This window comes from Vidua chalybeata, chromosome Z (genome assembly GCF_026979565.1).
Source record: "Vidua chalybeata isolate OUT-0048 chromosome Z, bVidCha1 merged haplotype, whole genome shotgun sequence".
NCBI classification, from domain to species: domain Eukaryota; kingdom Metazoa; phylum Chordata; class Aves; order Passeriformes; family Viduidae; genus Vidua; species Vidua chalybeata.
The window spans coordinates 58,114,161-58,129,958 of record NC_071570.1 but is presented as its reverse complement, the minus strand read 5'-3'; the positions used below and the strand labels follow the sequence as shown (position 1 = coordinate 58,129,958).

At 39.9% G+C, this 15,798-nt stretch overlaps 1 protein-coding gene across 2 annotated transcripts in view; it reads right to left on the bottom strand.

Annotated features, from left to right (window-relative positions):
- The window catches only part of SEMA6A (semaphorin 6A), a 119,279-nt gene that overhangs the window by 29,706 nt on the left and 73,775 nt on the right, over positions 1 to 15,798 (bottom strand). For both annotated transcript variants that reach the window (XM_053932937.1, XM_053932938.1), the window contains exons 12-17: positions 11,808 to 11,963; positions 10,212 to 10,388; positions 9,359 to 9,499; positions 9,190 to 9,270; positions 7,239 to 7,297; positions 5,463 to 5,483 (exon numbers count right to left, since the gene is read on the bottom strand). In XM_053932937.1, the coding sequence (XP_053788912.1) occupies positions 5,463 to 5,483; positions 7,239 to 7,297; positions 9,190 to 9,270; positions 9,359 to 9,499; positions 10,212 to 10,388; positions 11,808 to 11,963 (635 nt within the window). The remainder of the gene's footprint in view (positions 1 to 5,462; positions 5,484 to 7,238; positions 7,298 to 9,189; positions 9,271 to 9,358; positions 9,500 to 10,211; positions 10,389 to 11,807; positions 11,964 to 15,798) is intronic.

The following is a 15,798-nucleotide window of genomic DNA, read 5'->3' as shown; positions in this document are numbered from 1 at the left end:
CAGAGAGAGATCAACACAAGGAGCTGAAATTTAAGCCTCGCACAGAAGGCACAGAGCTGGGCAGGTAGAGCCTGTGCTTCTGTAGTTTGTTTTAAACAGCTCCTGGATAACCATAAAGCTTTTGAAAGTTGCCTCTCAAAAATGCTGTTTTAAATGGCTTCTAAAGTTAAACAGCCCCAGCTCTCAGAAGTCTAGAGAGAAATGATGAACGTAGATCCTCAATTCCACTCCAACAATCAAAAATCTATATGTTGGCCACCAATGTCCCCAAGCTTTTAGATGCACCCACATGATTCTTTTTATCCAGCCCTTTCACCAGTTTCATGGTGTTGAACTACTAATGAAGTCAGCAAAATGCTGCAACTTCTATTAAGATGCTATGATTTAAAGAAATCCTGTTGAATATTAGTAACTTTAGAGTAAAAAAATGTCTGTGTGCCTCTGTAAGTTTTTCAGGAGCCCTTTTGATTTACTGAAACAAATTATATATGTGGGAGCACTTTGGACTATGTTTTGTATAGAACATGGTTCTAATGAACTCCTTTAAATTGTATGCTTAGGAAGGGAACTTGGTTAAATTTACAGTGTTCTCACCATGAAGCTACAACTTCAACTACAACAAATTGTTAACACAATTTAGCTCTGGATGTCAAGTCTGAAGGTTTTATACTGACAAGGGCAGTGGATTATTCTTTACCCTCTCGTGTAGAATTTCTCCCAGCCATCTTTCTTTAAAGCAGCAAATTAAGTGCTGTACTTTGTTAAGACAGAGTTTTGAATGTCACCCAAATAGAAAAGAGAAGCCAAATGCTATTCTCTTTTAAAAGGTTTCCATAAGCTCCATCATGGCTGGGGACCATGTGTGTTGGTAACACACAGACTACATTTGAACTCCAATCCAAATGTGCTGCCTGCTCCACAGCAGTCCTGCAGCGAGACTGTTTGTGTCCAAAGGGACAGGTAGAGGTCCAGAACTGAAAACTCCCGCTGTCTTGAAGCAAGAATATGCTGGATCCTGAAAGCATTAACTTCAACACTATTTTACGCTTGTCAACTCCTGTGCTCATCCTCAAGGAACAAGACAAATAACAGGGCAGAGAACAGGCTAGAAAGTAGAAATTATGGAATTTTTATGTTTTCTTTTCCCTAAGGATTAAACCACAGTGCAAACATTCATGGGGCTCCAGTCTTCAAGATTATACCCCATTCAGCAACAACAATAATGTGTACAGTATTTGGTCAGCTGACACTTAACATAAGAAAGTAATTAGTCATTGCTTGATAAGGAGGTAAAAGAGAAGAAAATCTTGCCAAGTAGCAATTGTATTTTGTGCCTGTGTTTGATATGCATTTATATGCCTATATCTCTTTCCAGACACTTGCACTTTTAAATATGCTTAAAGGAAGAGTTCTAGGGAAAAGCTATAAGTATGGTTAAAGAAAAACATTTAATAATACAGAAATCTAGAGGAAGTATATGCCTATGGGACACATTTTTCAGGGGAAAAAAAAAAATTCTTGAACCATATGTTGCCAATACACAGAGAACTTCCTGGTAATGGAAAGCTAAGGCTTTGTGAAGCTATTAATGTGTACCAGATGGTCACTAGGTAGAGAGGGGTTCCACACAAACACAAGGAATCAGTATATTTATTCTCTCTGTTACTAATATATTAGTCTAGTACACACTGAGAAGCAAGCTTACACAGCTAATTGAGACAAACTTTCTTCCATTTGATTTTGAGGAAGCAGGGCAGGAGCAGATTAAACCTTAATAGCCTGTCCCAGTTGTGTTAGAGCTGTATTTGCAAACACCTACTACTAGATGGTGATACTGCTCCTGTAAGCAGTATCACGGTGTCCTGTAAGTGCCTGAATAGTCAGTCCCACTGGGTGAATTTCACCTCTGAGGAGAGTAGCACCACAAATGTATGACCTATTTAAGTTTCTCTCATAAACAGAGAAAAGACTGAAGTGGCAGGCAACCCAGACCTGGCCCTCTCACACACAGCCATTATCAAGCCTTTAAATGCACTATACAGTTTTCAACATATAGTGGGCCTTTTTTTCCCATTACGCCACTCTAACTTGCAAATAAAATTTATTGAAATTTAATGAGGCTTTAGCACATCTGGGATGTGGCCAGTAACTCTGTGTTAATAATGGTTAATACAAAAACATCTGAAAAACCAATTCTGCCTTTGTTTTAAAACAAAGCATCCAAATAACTGTACACATAGTTCTTCTCAAATGTCTTTGTTTAAAGAAAACATATAAAAATCAAATAGACACACTTAAAAAAATCTGGTTTAGGTGCTTCCATTATTTGGAAAAACTTTTCACTTGGAGTGCTGTAATCAAGTAACAGAGGCAGAGTAAAAGCACTTAGTGCCTACAAGCGCAGATAATGATTCAGAAAGGCTGTAGTTTCACTTCTGAAACTACAGCTTGTTCTGAAGTACACTTGTAAAATGCAAAGAGATTTTTTTCAGGTTTAAAACAGAGATTCAATACTATTAGTATTTGATAGTTGGTCTAATATGCACAAGTCATTAGAATCTCAGAGGTTAAGATATCTGCACACTGTCCTACTAACAGCTATAGCAATCTAATTAGACAATTAGAGGGAAAGTTAAATCAATATTATAGAAGGAGAAAGGACTATGGCTAGGGGGTAATATAAGGGCCCAATTCACTAAGAATTGATGTTTCCAAAGGTAATTGAAACTGCTTAGACTTTTGCAGAGTGATCTAGTTTAATGTCCTTGTTTAAATCTCCTGCATAATTTCTCTCTGACTTTCTGCATCCAGACCTTCAGTCTGCTATTCTCTCCTTGGATGTCAATTGAGTCACCTGTGTGGACTTTGCACTTTACTTGTTTGCAACTGTGAGACTGAAAGAGTCTTAGGAAAAGAGCCCATGTGCTGAAATCAGGAGGAGGCTGGTGCCAAGAATACAATGATTAAGGGCTTTATTCTCCTTTCATTCACACTGCTACAGATTGGCAGTAAGTCTGTTGAAGGAGGATGATTTATAGTGGCATAAGTGAAGAGAATCAGGCCTTATGACTTATTTTGGAGCTTCAGATGACTTTGGGTATATTTAGCCCACTGAGCATTCACTTGGTATTCTGGTACCGGTGTTCTGAGGCTTAATCTATTGTGACATAGCATTTACCTTTGCATTAAACTGTACTCAGTAACATCAAAATAGAAAATTCATACATTTTTTGTTTTTTTCAAGATACAAAATTACTCAGACCAGTCTCTGCAGCTGGCAAACATGAACATGTTTACCGAGTCTGGTTTACTACTTCATCCTAGAATTTTTTCGCCCTGATGTGGAAGATAAGAGGGTCACTAGTGGTAGGTGAAAAGAAAGCCCAACTACAAAAATATCAGAATAGGTATTTTAACTAAACCAATAAAAGGAGGAGCTGACTTGCTGGAGACCATGTTATGAGGATGTACCTGAAAGGAGTCAATGAAATAAACCATAAAAGACAGGGCATGAATGGGAACCCATGTTAATGCTGGGTCAGAGTTTCTCCATTGCACCTGTCTGTAAGGTCCTACTTTAAAAATAATTTTAAATAGGCTGGCTTTATTTATGGAGTCTGTTTTTGGGCTTGACATGCCTGGACATTAAAATGTACTCTCGTTTTTTAACTGTACTCTCTTGGACTACAGCTTTCTTCATTCTGCTGCTCACTTGAAACACTTTTCTGCTTTCTTGGTTAGATTAAAACATCCATTTTTACTAAAGTACCTACTAATAATCTAGCTGGCAGGATCCAGAACCACAGTTCCACAGCTATAACTCTGCAGACTATGGAATTCACTTCAAGCAGGAAATCTAGAACATTTCTGGCATATCAGCACTATACCCAAAGCCACTCTTTATCTTCACATTCAGCAGGATGGATTTTATTATTACTCTTTAATTACTGCTCTGTGAATTAGAAATACAGCAATTTCACAATGAAAGAATGTATAAACTGTCTGTACAGATGAAACTGTGAGTCTTCCATATATCAGGAAGTCTCAGCTTGGCTTTGATTTTGCACATTCCCTTCACTGGTTTTCATTACCATACATTAAAATAATTTTCACCTGCTCATTTTTTTATTTCCTGGTTATAAACAGTAGGGGGAATTTTATTTTATTTTTACAAATGTTGAACAGCATTACTGTACCTCCAGTTATTTATATTCTGCTGTACTGAGCTTTCATTGGTTCAGTTTCATACCTACATACTCTGCAGGCACGAGATGAAAGGATCAATTAAAAGTTCATCACAACTTTATATTAACCTACCTCTTACTGTATTCAGCCAAATGTATGGTGAATTTAATCTAGCCCTAATGAACTGCTAGTCTTGTACAACCTGAAAGTAACTTCACAAGGAAGCTCCCACCCCACATGGAATTTTGCCATTGACTTTATTGGAAGCTCTTATCTTGTGAGTACTTGTCTTTGTTCAGGATATCTGTAAGAAAAGCTATTGCAATATATGTCTATGTTTGAATTTAATGTGATTATATATTCTGCAGTGACTCCTCATGAAGATATTTATTCTTCACTCCAAGAAACAGCATAATCTACTTCCAAATATGCAGAACAAAGTGGTAGAAAGCACTATGAGCACAGATTAACAGCTGCCTCATGGGAACCTACTACTCTAGGCTTGCAGAAACGATCCTCTTCAGTTCAGGTCATTTAATTTGCTATGTAAATTTGAATGGACAACATAAATGTCTCACTCTAGAAGTGACAAGAACCTTCAGAAATTGAGGCATAATCCAGTCTCAAACCACATGCGTAAAAGGCTAATTTTCCTTATGAGAGATTTTTTTGTAACCCAGGGATAGTTCTGCTTTCCCTAAGGTATCTCTGACTGGCTGCTGTAGCAGTAATGACACCACCCTGGACGGCTCATAAGCGGGATGTGAGCTACTATCTTTTTTGTCTTGCTGAACAGATAAGATGCATCACTGTACCCAACTGTTTCTTTGAGTGTTCAGATGAAGCATGCTTGTAATCATGTCTTTTGGCATGCCATTAAAGTAGGCCATATCTGACTTTAATTCAATGGAGACAGTTTTGAGGAAAGACAAGAAAAGAGGGATTGAAAACCAAGAGGTAAGACTTCATCCTAGTTGTGATTAGTGAATCAGGCCCTCAAAATCAAGACAAAACAAGTAAAACTATTTGAGTACAAGTACTACTACCTAACACAAGGATTTGGGTAGAATTTTTAAAAACACTCAGAAACTGACCATACACAGTATAGTAAGACATTTTTTGATCAGGTGGAGCAGTTGAAATGTCTATGAACAAAATAAATTGGGAAGAAACATTAAATATAACAAAAGTATGAAAATATTTAAAAGTTTAGTAAAAAGCGATTCCTCTAAAATGGATTTGCTGTCAATAAATATTGAAACTAAGAACTTCCTTACCATTCAGGGCTACGAAGGAATCTGAAAGACAAATAACAGGGGAAAAATCATTATTTCTAGCTTGTTTTTTCTTTTAAGTAGTTTGCTGCTAATAAGTGTTAATGTTTCAGCTGGTATTTACAAGCATGTGATTTGCATGCTAAGGACCCAGGCAAAACTAATATTCAGACATACCCAAAAACAATGTCTGGCTTTGAAAGTGCTCATGATCAGCTCTGTGTAGGAGGTACTGAAGCAGGAGGGCCAGTGTCCCCGTTTCCTGTAAATCCTAGTCCAAGACAAGGCATTGCAGGGGATGCAGCCAGCAATGTGAGTCAATGAGGACAAAACTCAGGTGACCCAGGATCACATGAAGTAATAAAATCAGCTGAGTTAGCAGGGAATGAAATCTACCCCTGTGCAGTGTCAAGGTTCAATGCACCATTCGGGGCTAAAGAGGGAGTTAAGCAGGGTATAGGCTTTGTTGCCCTCTGCACAGAAGCAGATCTCTCTCCATGAGCACAATGTGCTGTTCCTGAATTATTTCCTACCCTCCTTTTATATGTAATTGATATCAGGTACACTCCACTCCTGCCTAACCTATTTGCCCAAAGAGAGCAGAACTGGCTGAAAAAGGCAAAGACACACCAGCTGGGAACTGGCCTGATTTTGGTGCTAACCCATTTTACAGGGTAACAGAGGGGAGGCCTATGTGTGCACCTCCGTCAAAAATGTTTGTGACAGTCTATATTACCCTATCTTAGGTCCTGAGGCTGAAATCCTTTTACTCCTTCAAGCACAGTGATCAAAGTAATTAATGTCTCTTGAATAAGGATGCACAAGGCATGAGAAGGCTCTGGCTTTCTCCAGAGCATCTGGCCCACTCTATGTCCCATGGCACAGTCTAGCCCTCTGTTATTTATCTCTGTATTGCAGAAGTAATGACTCTCTCGCTGTACATTGATTCCTCAGCTTCAGTTTATTGCATCAGTACAAACTACACTGAAAATAATTCGAGTCTTGATTTCATGAGGTTTATAAATAATATTTGGAGCTCAGAATCAAACGAGCCTTGTTGAGAACATTTGGAACAAGAGCTATCCTGGACACACATGTTGGTATTCCTGAAGGTTCAGAAATCAGCAAGGTTTCTTTTGCAAGCTGTGCACTTTTAAGCATTTCAGTACAAAACTTAAATGTTTAAAGACTGTGTTTAAGCTTCCAGCTCACGCTGTCAGTACTTAAGGTTTACCATTAAAATTTGTTAGGCAGTGCCAATAGTGCCTGACCCTTAATACCATGAGGTTGTCCAGACTGTATGTAAAATTCCCTAAGATTCACAAACGAAGCAGTTGTCATTTCTTGATCAGGATCCAAAGCTGAAGATATATTTCCCTGTCTCACTGTGCTGCGTGGGAATGTAGCCCAAGTCACAGACTACACCAAGAAACCAAGCCGCTTCTGTACCTTTACATAAACAACCCAACCACCAGGACTAATAAAGACAATGACCCCAATTCATTATACCATTGTGGTAATCAATAGCCTCTAGAGCTGAGGTTTTCTTACTATGCAACCACTCTGAAGTCCAGTGTTTGTATAAATCACATGAACTGGGCTATTTTCCGCAAACACATTTAAACAACAGTTCCTCTTCTGAACCTGCACCATTAGCTACATTGCTGTCCCTGTTGGGGCTTATGTTGCTACAAAAGAATGCCTGACAGGTAATGGTGATTTGAGGCATTCAGAAGGATACTGTGACACATAGTAACTAGAGGTAAAAGCTTTGCTTACTTTGGCAGTCACCCAGGCCATCTGTATTGCCACGTTCTATGTCCTGTTCAAATGCCAGTCTAAATAATAGAAGAAAACAAAACAGTATGAATAACAACAGTCATAGGCATAACCAGAAAGAAATTATCACATGCTCAATTGAAATAAATCCCTGCTGTGAAACTGGCTATTTCTCTGGAAATTCCACACAAAGGCTGAAAAAATGCAACATACACATTTGAGCTATTCATCATTGCTTAATGATTTCTTGGCTTCTGATGATACTTTTTCTTTATATTATTACTTTTTAAAAATCCACAGCATGCCTTGTTACCAAGGCAAGAAAAGACTTGCATTTTTTAAACTGTTAAATATAGGATGTTATCAGAAGCAACTGTAACCCTACCTTAACCTGTGCACAGAGTGCTCTGGCACTTTGGTGTGAGAAGGAAGCCAACCTGTTGGGCAGGTACTGTGCTTGAGGAAGAAACTTGCATTTCAGCAATCACTTAGGTACCACCAGATGAGGCTGCAAGGCATAAGGTCCATCCCACAAAAGGTATTCCCTTTAACTCAGGGGCTCTACTGACAAACATGCTTTTCTAACTGACGTGCTCAGCTTATGCTCCCAAGTCTCTCTGATTTTGGATAATTATTGAAGCTGTTCTTCCAATTTCCTATGTGGCCAAAGGTGAATGACGAGAACCTTGGAAAACTTCCAAATACAAGCCCTTGCCTATATTAGGATCCTGCCCTTGAGGCAAAATTACCCTTGCAGACAACTCATTCTAACTCTGTGTTCTTAAAACACCTGCTTGACTGTCATCTACTCTAGGAGGATGACTAACATCTCTGCCTCCTGTTGTCTAGCTTAGAACCTCACCAGACACCTTCACAGCTGATCTGGACCTCCTTCTTAAGCACTGGACAGAACATGAGTTGCCTTGCTCACTTTTGGATTTCATCACAGCAAGCTGCACAGCCTCTGTCTCGATGGATCTATTGATGAAAGTGGGAACTACTTTTAAAAGTGAGCTATAGAAGTCCCCTACAACATACCATGGAAGTCGAAGAAGCCTCAAGCACTTTTGGAGTGATGAAAAACCTGATACAGACACAGGTGCATTTTAACACTATTCTACCAAATAACAGCCCACACTTTTGTAGTCAAGTATATACAGACACATACAGCTACAGCATCCTCAGCAGATGGTGGAAATCAGCAAATTAAGAGCAAGACAGAAGCACAGGGATTGTAAAGGGTCCATTATATACTGAGGACCTGTGGAGAAGCAGGGTCAAGTGGCATCAGATGTAGGACTGTCAAGGTTCTGTGATGCTTGTGCTACACTTCCACTACTTACATGAGGGAGTATAGCTGATAGCTCAGAGTGAGCAGTCATGTGGTGTGTCAGAAGTGGCCAAGAAATGTGAGCTCTGTAGTGGGTTTGCTCCCTGTAACCTTCACAGACTTTCATTATCATAAAATAATTAAATTCTCCTGTTAAGCAAGGGGACATCCAGGACTTCTCTAAACTGTTTTAAGCCCTTACTGTGCTCTGTTATTCCTCTTAGTAATGCACAGTAAATTAGAAGGACTGGTTTTGTTTTCAGTGGACAAATTACTTCAGTAATTTAATTTGGATTCTATTGCCTCTTTAATAAGCTGTGATGGCTCCAGTGTAGGCTGGTCCAGACATATTCATCCAATTCACTCCTTTCAATAATACACAGAGCTTAATACAGCTCTTTCATTTTCTTCTTCCTTTTCTTTCAGCAGTTACCAATCAGCTGACTGTTCACATCAAAAAAATTTGTGAGACATTTCAGAGGTGAATGCAAATAAGATAGAAACAAACACTTCCCACATTTTTCCCTCTCTAAAAGCCTCATGTTTTAAATAGCTTTGCCCAAGACTGCCTGGCACCACTGCCAGAGCTTCACGGCTCATCCAGCCAGAACCCTTACTCACTTGGAGCCAAGGACCAGCTGTGTGCACACCCCGCTCTCCTTCACCCATCCGCAGTACGGGTCCCTGGATGCTATGCAGGTCCTTGGGAGAGAAGAGCACAAGGTGGCATTCAGGAGTGGTCCAGCTTGCCCACTGCCCAGGCCTCTGACAGCCACCACAAAACACGTACTTTTTGCATTTGCCGTGACGCTCACAACGTCCCAAGGGAACCTTGATGACACAGGTGGAGAAGGCGACGTACACAGCATTGCTGGGCTTGTCAAGCTGCATGCCCATGATCCTCTTGTCCTCCATGCCATCATAGCTGCACCTAATTTGGATAAAAGTGGGATGTGGTTACAAGTGGGCTCTGCTGGGAAGCCAGGGGAAACCTTAATTGTCTCCCAGGCTGAAAAAATAAGATCACAAAAAGCTTCTGCCAAAAAATCTGTAAGAAAGGTAGAATTGAACAAGTTAAGGAAAAAGAATACATAACAGCCACTAAAAATACTGACAGACATATAAGCAAGTATTAAAAATGAATGTGATAGTTAACAATTTGGGAGCGACAGCCACCAGACAAGTTTCTGATGGCTCTTCGTTTTTGTGTTTATTCTTCTCCGGCACTCAAAGTAGCTGAAATTTCTGCATGATTATGGCTCACTTCAAAACCCCCTTAGGCATATTTGAGGAAGACTGAAATGTGGAAAATTTCCCTTGGATAGCAGCTTGCTGCTTGTTGAGTTATTTGGAGAGAAATCAGGGGTTTTTATAGGATTAGAAAATTAATCTTCCTTTCCAGAACTTCATTTTTAATTATCCATCAGCTGCTGCATAGGATGGGTTATTTTCTACACAGACTGAATAAAAAAATCTTATTGCAATGTAGAGACTGATAAGCAGACATCCCCTCCCTAAACAATTTAAAATCACAAAAAACCTTGGCTTCTCTAACCACTTCCATTTCCATAGGACAAACTATTCTCTGGGAAATCAGAAGTTCAAAGTCAGCCATACATGAGTACAAAGAATCAGATACACACTTTTCAGGATTGTAAACATTGATCTCCTCCAGGAAAAGGCTGTCATTTAGGAAACCAGTGTTTCCTGTCCGTGCCAAGAACTTCAGGATGATTCCCTTCTCTGACCCCAAGAAAACCACGGTATAGTTCTGATACGGCCCAGCAGCAGAGTCAACAGCAATTTTGGTCAGGCGATATCTAAAACAATAGAGCATTTTCACAGATAAATCACAGAGATAATCACAGAATTGTCATTTCTTTAATCACTTGCTTCACGTCAGATAAATGTATGGTAGACTTCTAGCAACCATAAAACACATTTAAGCACTTTTCCTACCTGACTATAAATCAACTCAGACTGTACCAATTTGGCTTCCCAGATGTTGGGGAATTTTCATGTGTTTGCATGCCCACACATCCAATAGCCAGCAGAAGTGTCCAGAAGTTCAGAAGTGTCTAGAAGTTCAGAAAGCTGAAAGGGTGCTAAGAACCTGATGGCATTTAGGAATTTTCCTTCCAAAAGCCTGGTGATTTCTTCAGACAGGTCTAGAGAATCAGCACAGTCAACTGCTTTTAAAATTTCAAGCTCTGTCACATTAAAAGCAGCTGAGCTAGGTTCAACTTGTTTTGTCAGGAAAAGCTGTGTCAGTGCAAGAGTAAGACGCTAGACACCATTTTACCTCACTAAAAATAATCACATGACCTCCACCAAGCAAGTTCAGCACTGAAGTGAAATCAAATCTTGGGTGACACAATTTATTGAAAACAAGTATAGTAGTGGTTAATAGTAAGTGGTGGTACCAGTTAGATGGCACTGCCTATCAAAGGAAGCACTCTGTGGAGCCTGCTACTCTCGTCTTTGGTTGGAGGTATAGAACCTGACAGAAAAACCTGATATAAGATACATTATTGAAACAAAGTCAGACCCTTCCAGAGCTAAGTGTTCAACACAACACCTTTGTTCAGAGGAAGAGAGGAAAATATGGTAAAAGTTAGTCACATTATTCTGTTCACTGCTGCAGGGTAGGTAAGTAGTATAATGACCACAGCAGAGAGTGGGAATGTATTTTGATAGGAAGGGGATCATGTGTTTAACACTTGCTGATTTATGAGTCTTAGTTCAAACTGTTATTAATTTTTTCTTGTTGCCAGAGAAAGGATGCAGATTATGTGATTATTTCTGCCCTATACACTTCTGCAAGCATTAAAGGTTACCAGTACATAACCTGACAGACATCTACATATCCTGTGAACATATCCTGGCAGATGTGTTTGTATCCTGTGTACATATTCCTGAGTTGTCTGCTGATCCTTGCCTGAAGTTTTTACCAAGGTGTCTCAAACATTGACCCATAAGCCAAAAGGTGATTAAACTTTTCCCACACAGCTTTTCCTACAACATCCGGTTTCAGTACAGGTTGGAAAAGACTGAGTTCTTTCCTATCTTGAAAGCTCCTCAGGATGTTCTGCAGCAGCTGTTCAGCTCTGCTACCATTCCTAGCTGGATTCATGCCCAGGACACCAAGGACATGTACAGAGTTGGAGGGTATTTGAAGCAAGGCTATTAGCACAACTTGGCAGCTACAATGTGGATAGGAGTTCACTTGGTGCACGTACCTGACCATTGTTCTCAGGAACCAGGGTCGGTTGACAATGGAAGGTACAGCCTCGTCCATCAGTGGATGTGTTTTGATGAAGTTCAGAGTATCATCTGGGAACTCATTAGATGTTACATATTTTTCTAATGATGTAGAGCCAGCACAGCAACCAGGCCTATACAAAACAAGAGAGTAAAGCAGAAAACTTATTTGACATCGAGGGCAAGCTTCCTATTGTGATGAAGCTCTCACCGAAATATGATGTGCTTTACAGGAGTTTAACTTGGCAGAGGATCGATAAGTGTGGTGAACTTGTTCAGCACCTCAAGGGGAGCCTAAAATCCTGCTCTGTCCTCCATTCAAAAGGACTTCATGTGTCACTGTCCTAGGGTGACATTATGGTGCTTGTATCCCCAGTCGTGTGTTCTGTTTATGCTTGATATTATGTTCTGTGCCTTCAGGACTGACTCTGAAAAGTGAAGGTTTGTTTTGTCTTGTTATCAGCCGGCTCACCTCCCCCACCATGGTCTGTGTCTAGGAGAGGCTAGGTTTGCTTGCTGGCTTGCTTGCTTTCACTTTGCCCTGGCTTTTGCTTTTGCTTATTAGTTAGTTTAGCTAGGCAGTCCAATTTTTTCCCTGGACTGTTTTTTTTCCTTTCCCTTTCCTGAATACCATTCAAACCTGCTCCGGACTGGGACCTGGGAAACACCAAGAAACACCAAGAGCCTGCATTTTGTGACCTGCAGCAGCCATCCCCAGCGCCGGAGACCAATAGCTGGGTGACCACTCCCAGGAGAGACTTTCTGAATTTGTCATCTCTTCAGAGCGGTGAAAGAGTTTTGTCAATTGGTGTTGTTTTTTTTTTTTTTTGTATTGGGGAGTGTTTTGCTTGTTAAATAAAGAGTTTTTTTTCCACTTCTCTCTGAGGAAATTCTTCCTGAACCAGGTGGGGGAGGGGCCATGGGGGGTTTGCTTTCTGGGGGCTCCTCCTGGAGGTTTTCTCCCAAATTTGCCCTAAACTAGGACAGTCACTTATGAGTACAAAGTAATTTTTTCATCAGGAGCACTAAACACAGTTTTGTAATTTATCCATTCATATGGAATGTAATCACAGCATATGTGCATTTGGCTTGATGCTTCCCAGGTGTTTTCTGATCTGTAACTTGCCTAGTTGACTGCTCTCTCCTGGATTAAAAGCAGTCCCTATAATACAGTAGAAAGTTAATTTTTTTTAATAGGTATGAAAGGATGCTACTTTTAGTCACATCTGATAGAAAACAGACTACTGAAGAAGACAAACAAAATAGCATCCATTCAAACATTGGTTTTACCCTTTGTTCAATTTGGGTGAGGTGATTTAAGAATGGTAGCTCATTTAGAACTTCCACTTAAAAGTTATCTGCCATTCTTTAACAACTTAAATGCAAATCTGCCCATGCTATTTCTAAAATCTACCTGCTCCTAAGACATAGTGCAATCTTCTTCCCTGGACAGGCCCTGTCTCAAAGAAGCAGCAAAATATTTTGCTTGTTAATACTGCGTAAGTAATTTTCTTCAATAAAAGGCCCATTTGATTCCATTTTCTAGAGCACTATGATTCTTCAAAACTTTCAGCCAGTGTGAGATGGGAAGATGAAAGATGGACCACTCACTCATAAACATATTGCATCATCCAATTTTCATCCACTCTGTTGTGGGTAAAGGCATTGACATCAAGAGTAATGTTAACTTGAACAAAATACAGGACTGGCCCTATCATCTGTGTTGCTCAGATTTAGATAAATATTCAAATATTAGTAAATAAATCTTGTGTGGGAAGGTAGCATAGGACTCAAAGGAACTAGCTGTGTCAACAAGTCTGGTCCCACAAGAGCTGAGCAACATTACATGCAGACAATGTGTACTCTTGCCTCTTCATATCCAAAATACTTTAGCTGTCTTGTAATTGCATGTAGAACCAGCAACAGATGAAGAGAAGGAAAAATCAAGGGCATGACTGGTTTCCTACGTCCTTGCAAGGGCATTGACCCATGAGGCAACGTTCCCAGAGAACTTGAGGGAGCAGCCTGGCATCTTCTGGCACCGTGATATCTACAGTTTCTGTGTATCTAATCTGGAGGCCTACTTACTGCTAAATCCTAATAGCATGATTGGATTAATCCTGTTTTAATCTCAAAACTAGTTTAGACAAGTTAACATAAATCTGAGCAAACCTGCTGTCTGGCCAAACAGGGAAGCGACACCTTGGAAGGGTTCTGGTAGTTTTCTGAGTAATGTTAGGATCGATGGGGGCAGTAATGTTTCTGCATCATACTAAAAAAACCAGATAAAAATGACCTTATTTCAAAGGTGCCTGTCATGTACATGAGCTAGAAGTAATGATTATTTCTACTAAGCAGATTGATTGTTAAATATTATGTGAAACACTGTTCACAATTCACTTCACATTATATCCTTTAGGCTCAGAAAGAGCAATGTTATCCCATCTTCATCATAGAAGTTAGTCTGCTATAGACTCATCCCAAATTCGTAACGCAACTTTCTGTTCTTCTTTCCCACTAAAAGTGCTTTATCCTTTTTCTTTTCCCCTTCCCTGCCAATATATCTCAGTAAGGTCCAAAGAAATAAGCTTGGAATCATCATGCAGCCTTGGACTCCCAAGACAGACTATTGTGTCAACAACTTGTTTGAAACACTGCAAAATTAAGAAGAAAATCCTGCAACACTGCTAGAAGCTGCATTACCATCGCTCAGACTGAAAACAGACACAGAATTTACCAGATTTTTCAGTAATCTCCAAGCTCTTCTCTTGAATGACAGCTTTAGAATACAGACAATACAGTAATACTACACTTGGCAAATCCAAAACATGACAGGCCAAATTTGGATTAGGCAGAAGCTCAGTGTCCACCATGGAGCTTCATAAACTCATAGAATCTCATGAGCTGGAACTGACCCACGAAGATCACTGAAGTCCTGCTCCTGGCCCCACACAGCACACCCTAAGAATCACACCATGTGCCAGGAGAGTTATGTTCAAAAGCTTCTTGAACTCTGTCAGATTGGTCCTGTGACCACTCCTCTGGGGAGCCCAAGTTCCAGTGCCCAATCACTTCCCTGGGTGAAGAACCTTTTCGTAATGTCCAACCTTGGGCTCTGTCACTGTCACCACAGGGAAGAGATCAGTGTCTGCCCTTCCTCTTCCCCTCATGAGGAAGCTGTAGATTGTGACGAAGTCTCCCTTCAGTCTCCTCTTCTCCAGGCAAGCCAAGTGGCCTCAGCTGCTCCTCACATGGTTTTCCCTCTAAACCCTTCATCATCTTTGTAGCCTTCCTTTGGATACTCCCAGAGCTTTATATTCTTCTTATATTGAGATGTTCAACACTGCACTGAGTACTTCAGAGGTTTTCTTCTTTTGAAATTATTTAAGATATCACAAGCAATGTAAAATATGCAATAAAGTGGTAAATCTTAAGTGAGATAAATGAATTTGATTTATCTATATGCATCTTAATATCTCACAGCAAAATGCCATTGGTGTAAATGAGTTAACAAGTGTCTGTCAACAGCAACTTGTTTGAAATGGTACTTGTAAGAAATATGAAGAATGTAGTAGAGGAGATGAATGCAAACAAGTGGAAGTGGGGAAAACAACTCATAGAAGGAATGAGGCAAACTATATCTCCAGTTTGGTGGAATGCTCTTTTTTGCTCTCCATAAATCATCCACTGTGACACTTAAACTGCATGTTAATTATAGAACAGCAAACTGCAGAACTGGTGCAGGCTTTGTAATGAGATATATCCATTACTGAACCATTTGCAACAACTGTGTAACTCATACCACTCTTAAGTGATTATTCTGACCTAGTGGATCTGATGCTGGCCTGATATATATTACACAAATCTCATTTAAGTGGAAAAATCTCTATTGCATAGTTTAGATCCAAATTCAACTCAACTTTTACTTTACTGTTTCAACATGCATAATTGTATCTGCACCTTACAAGG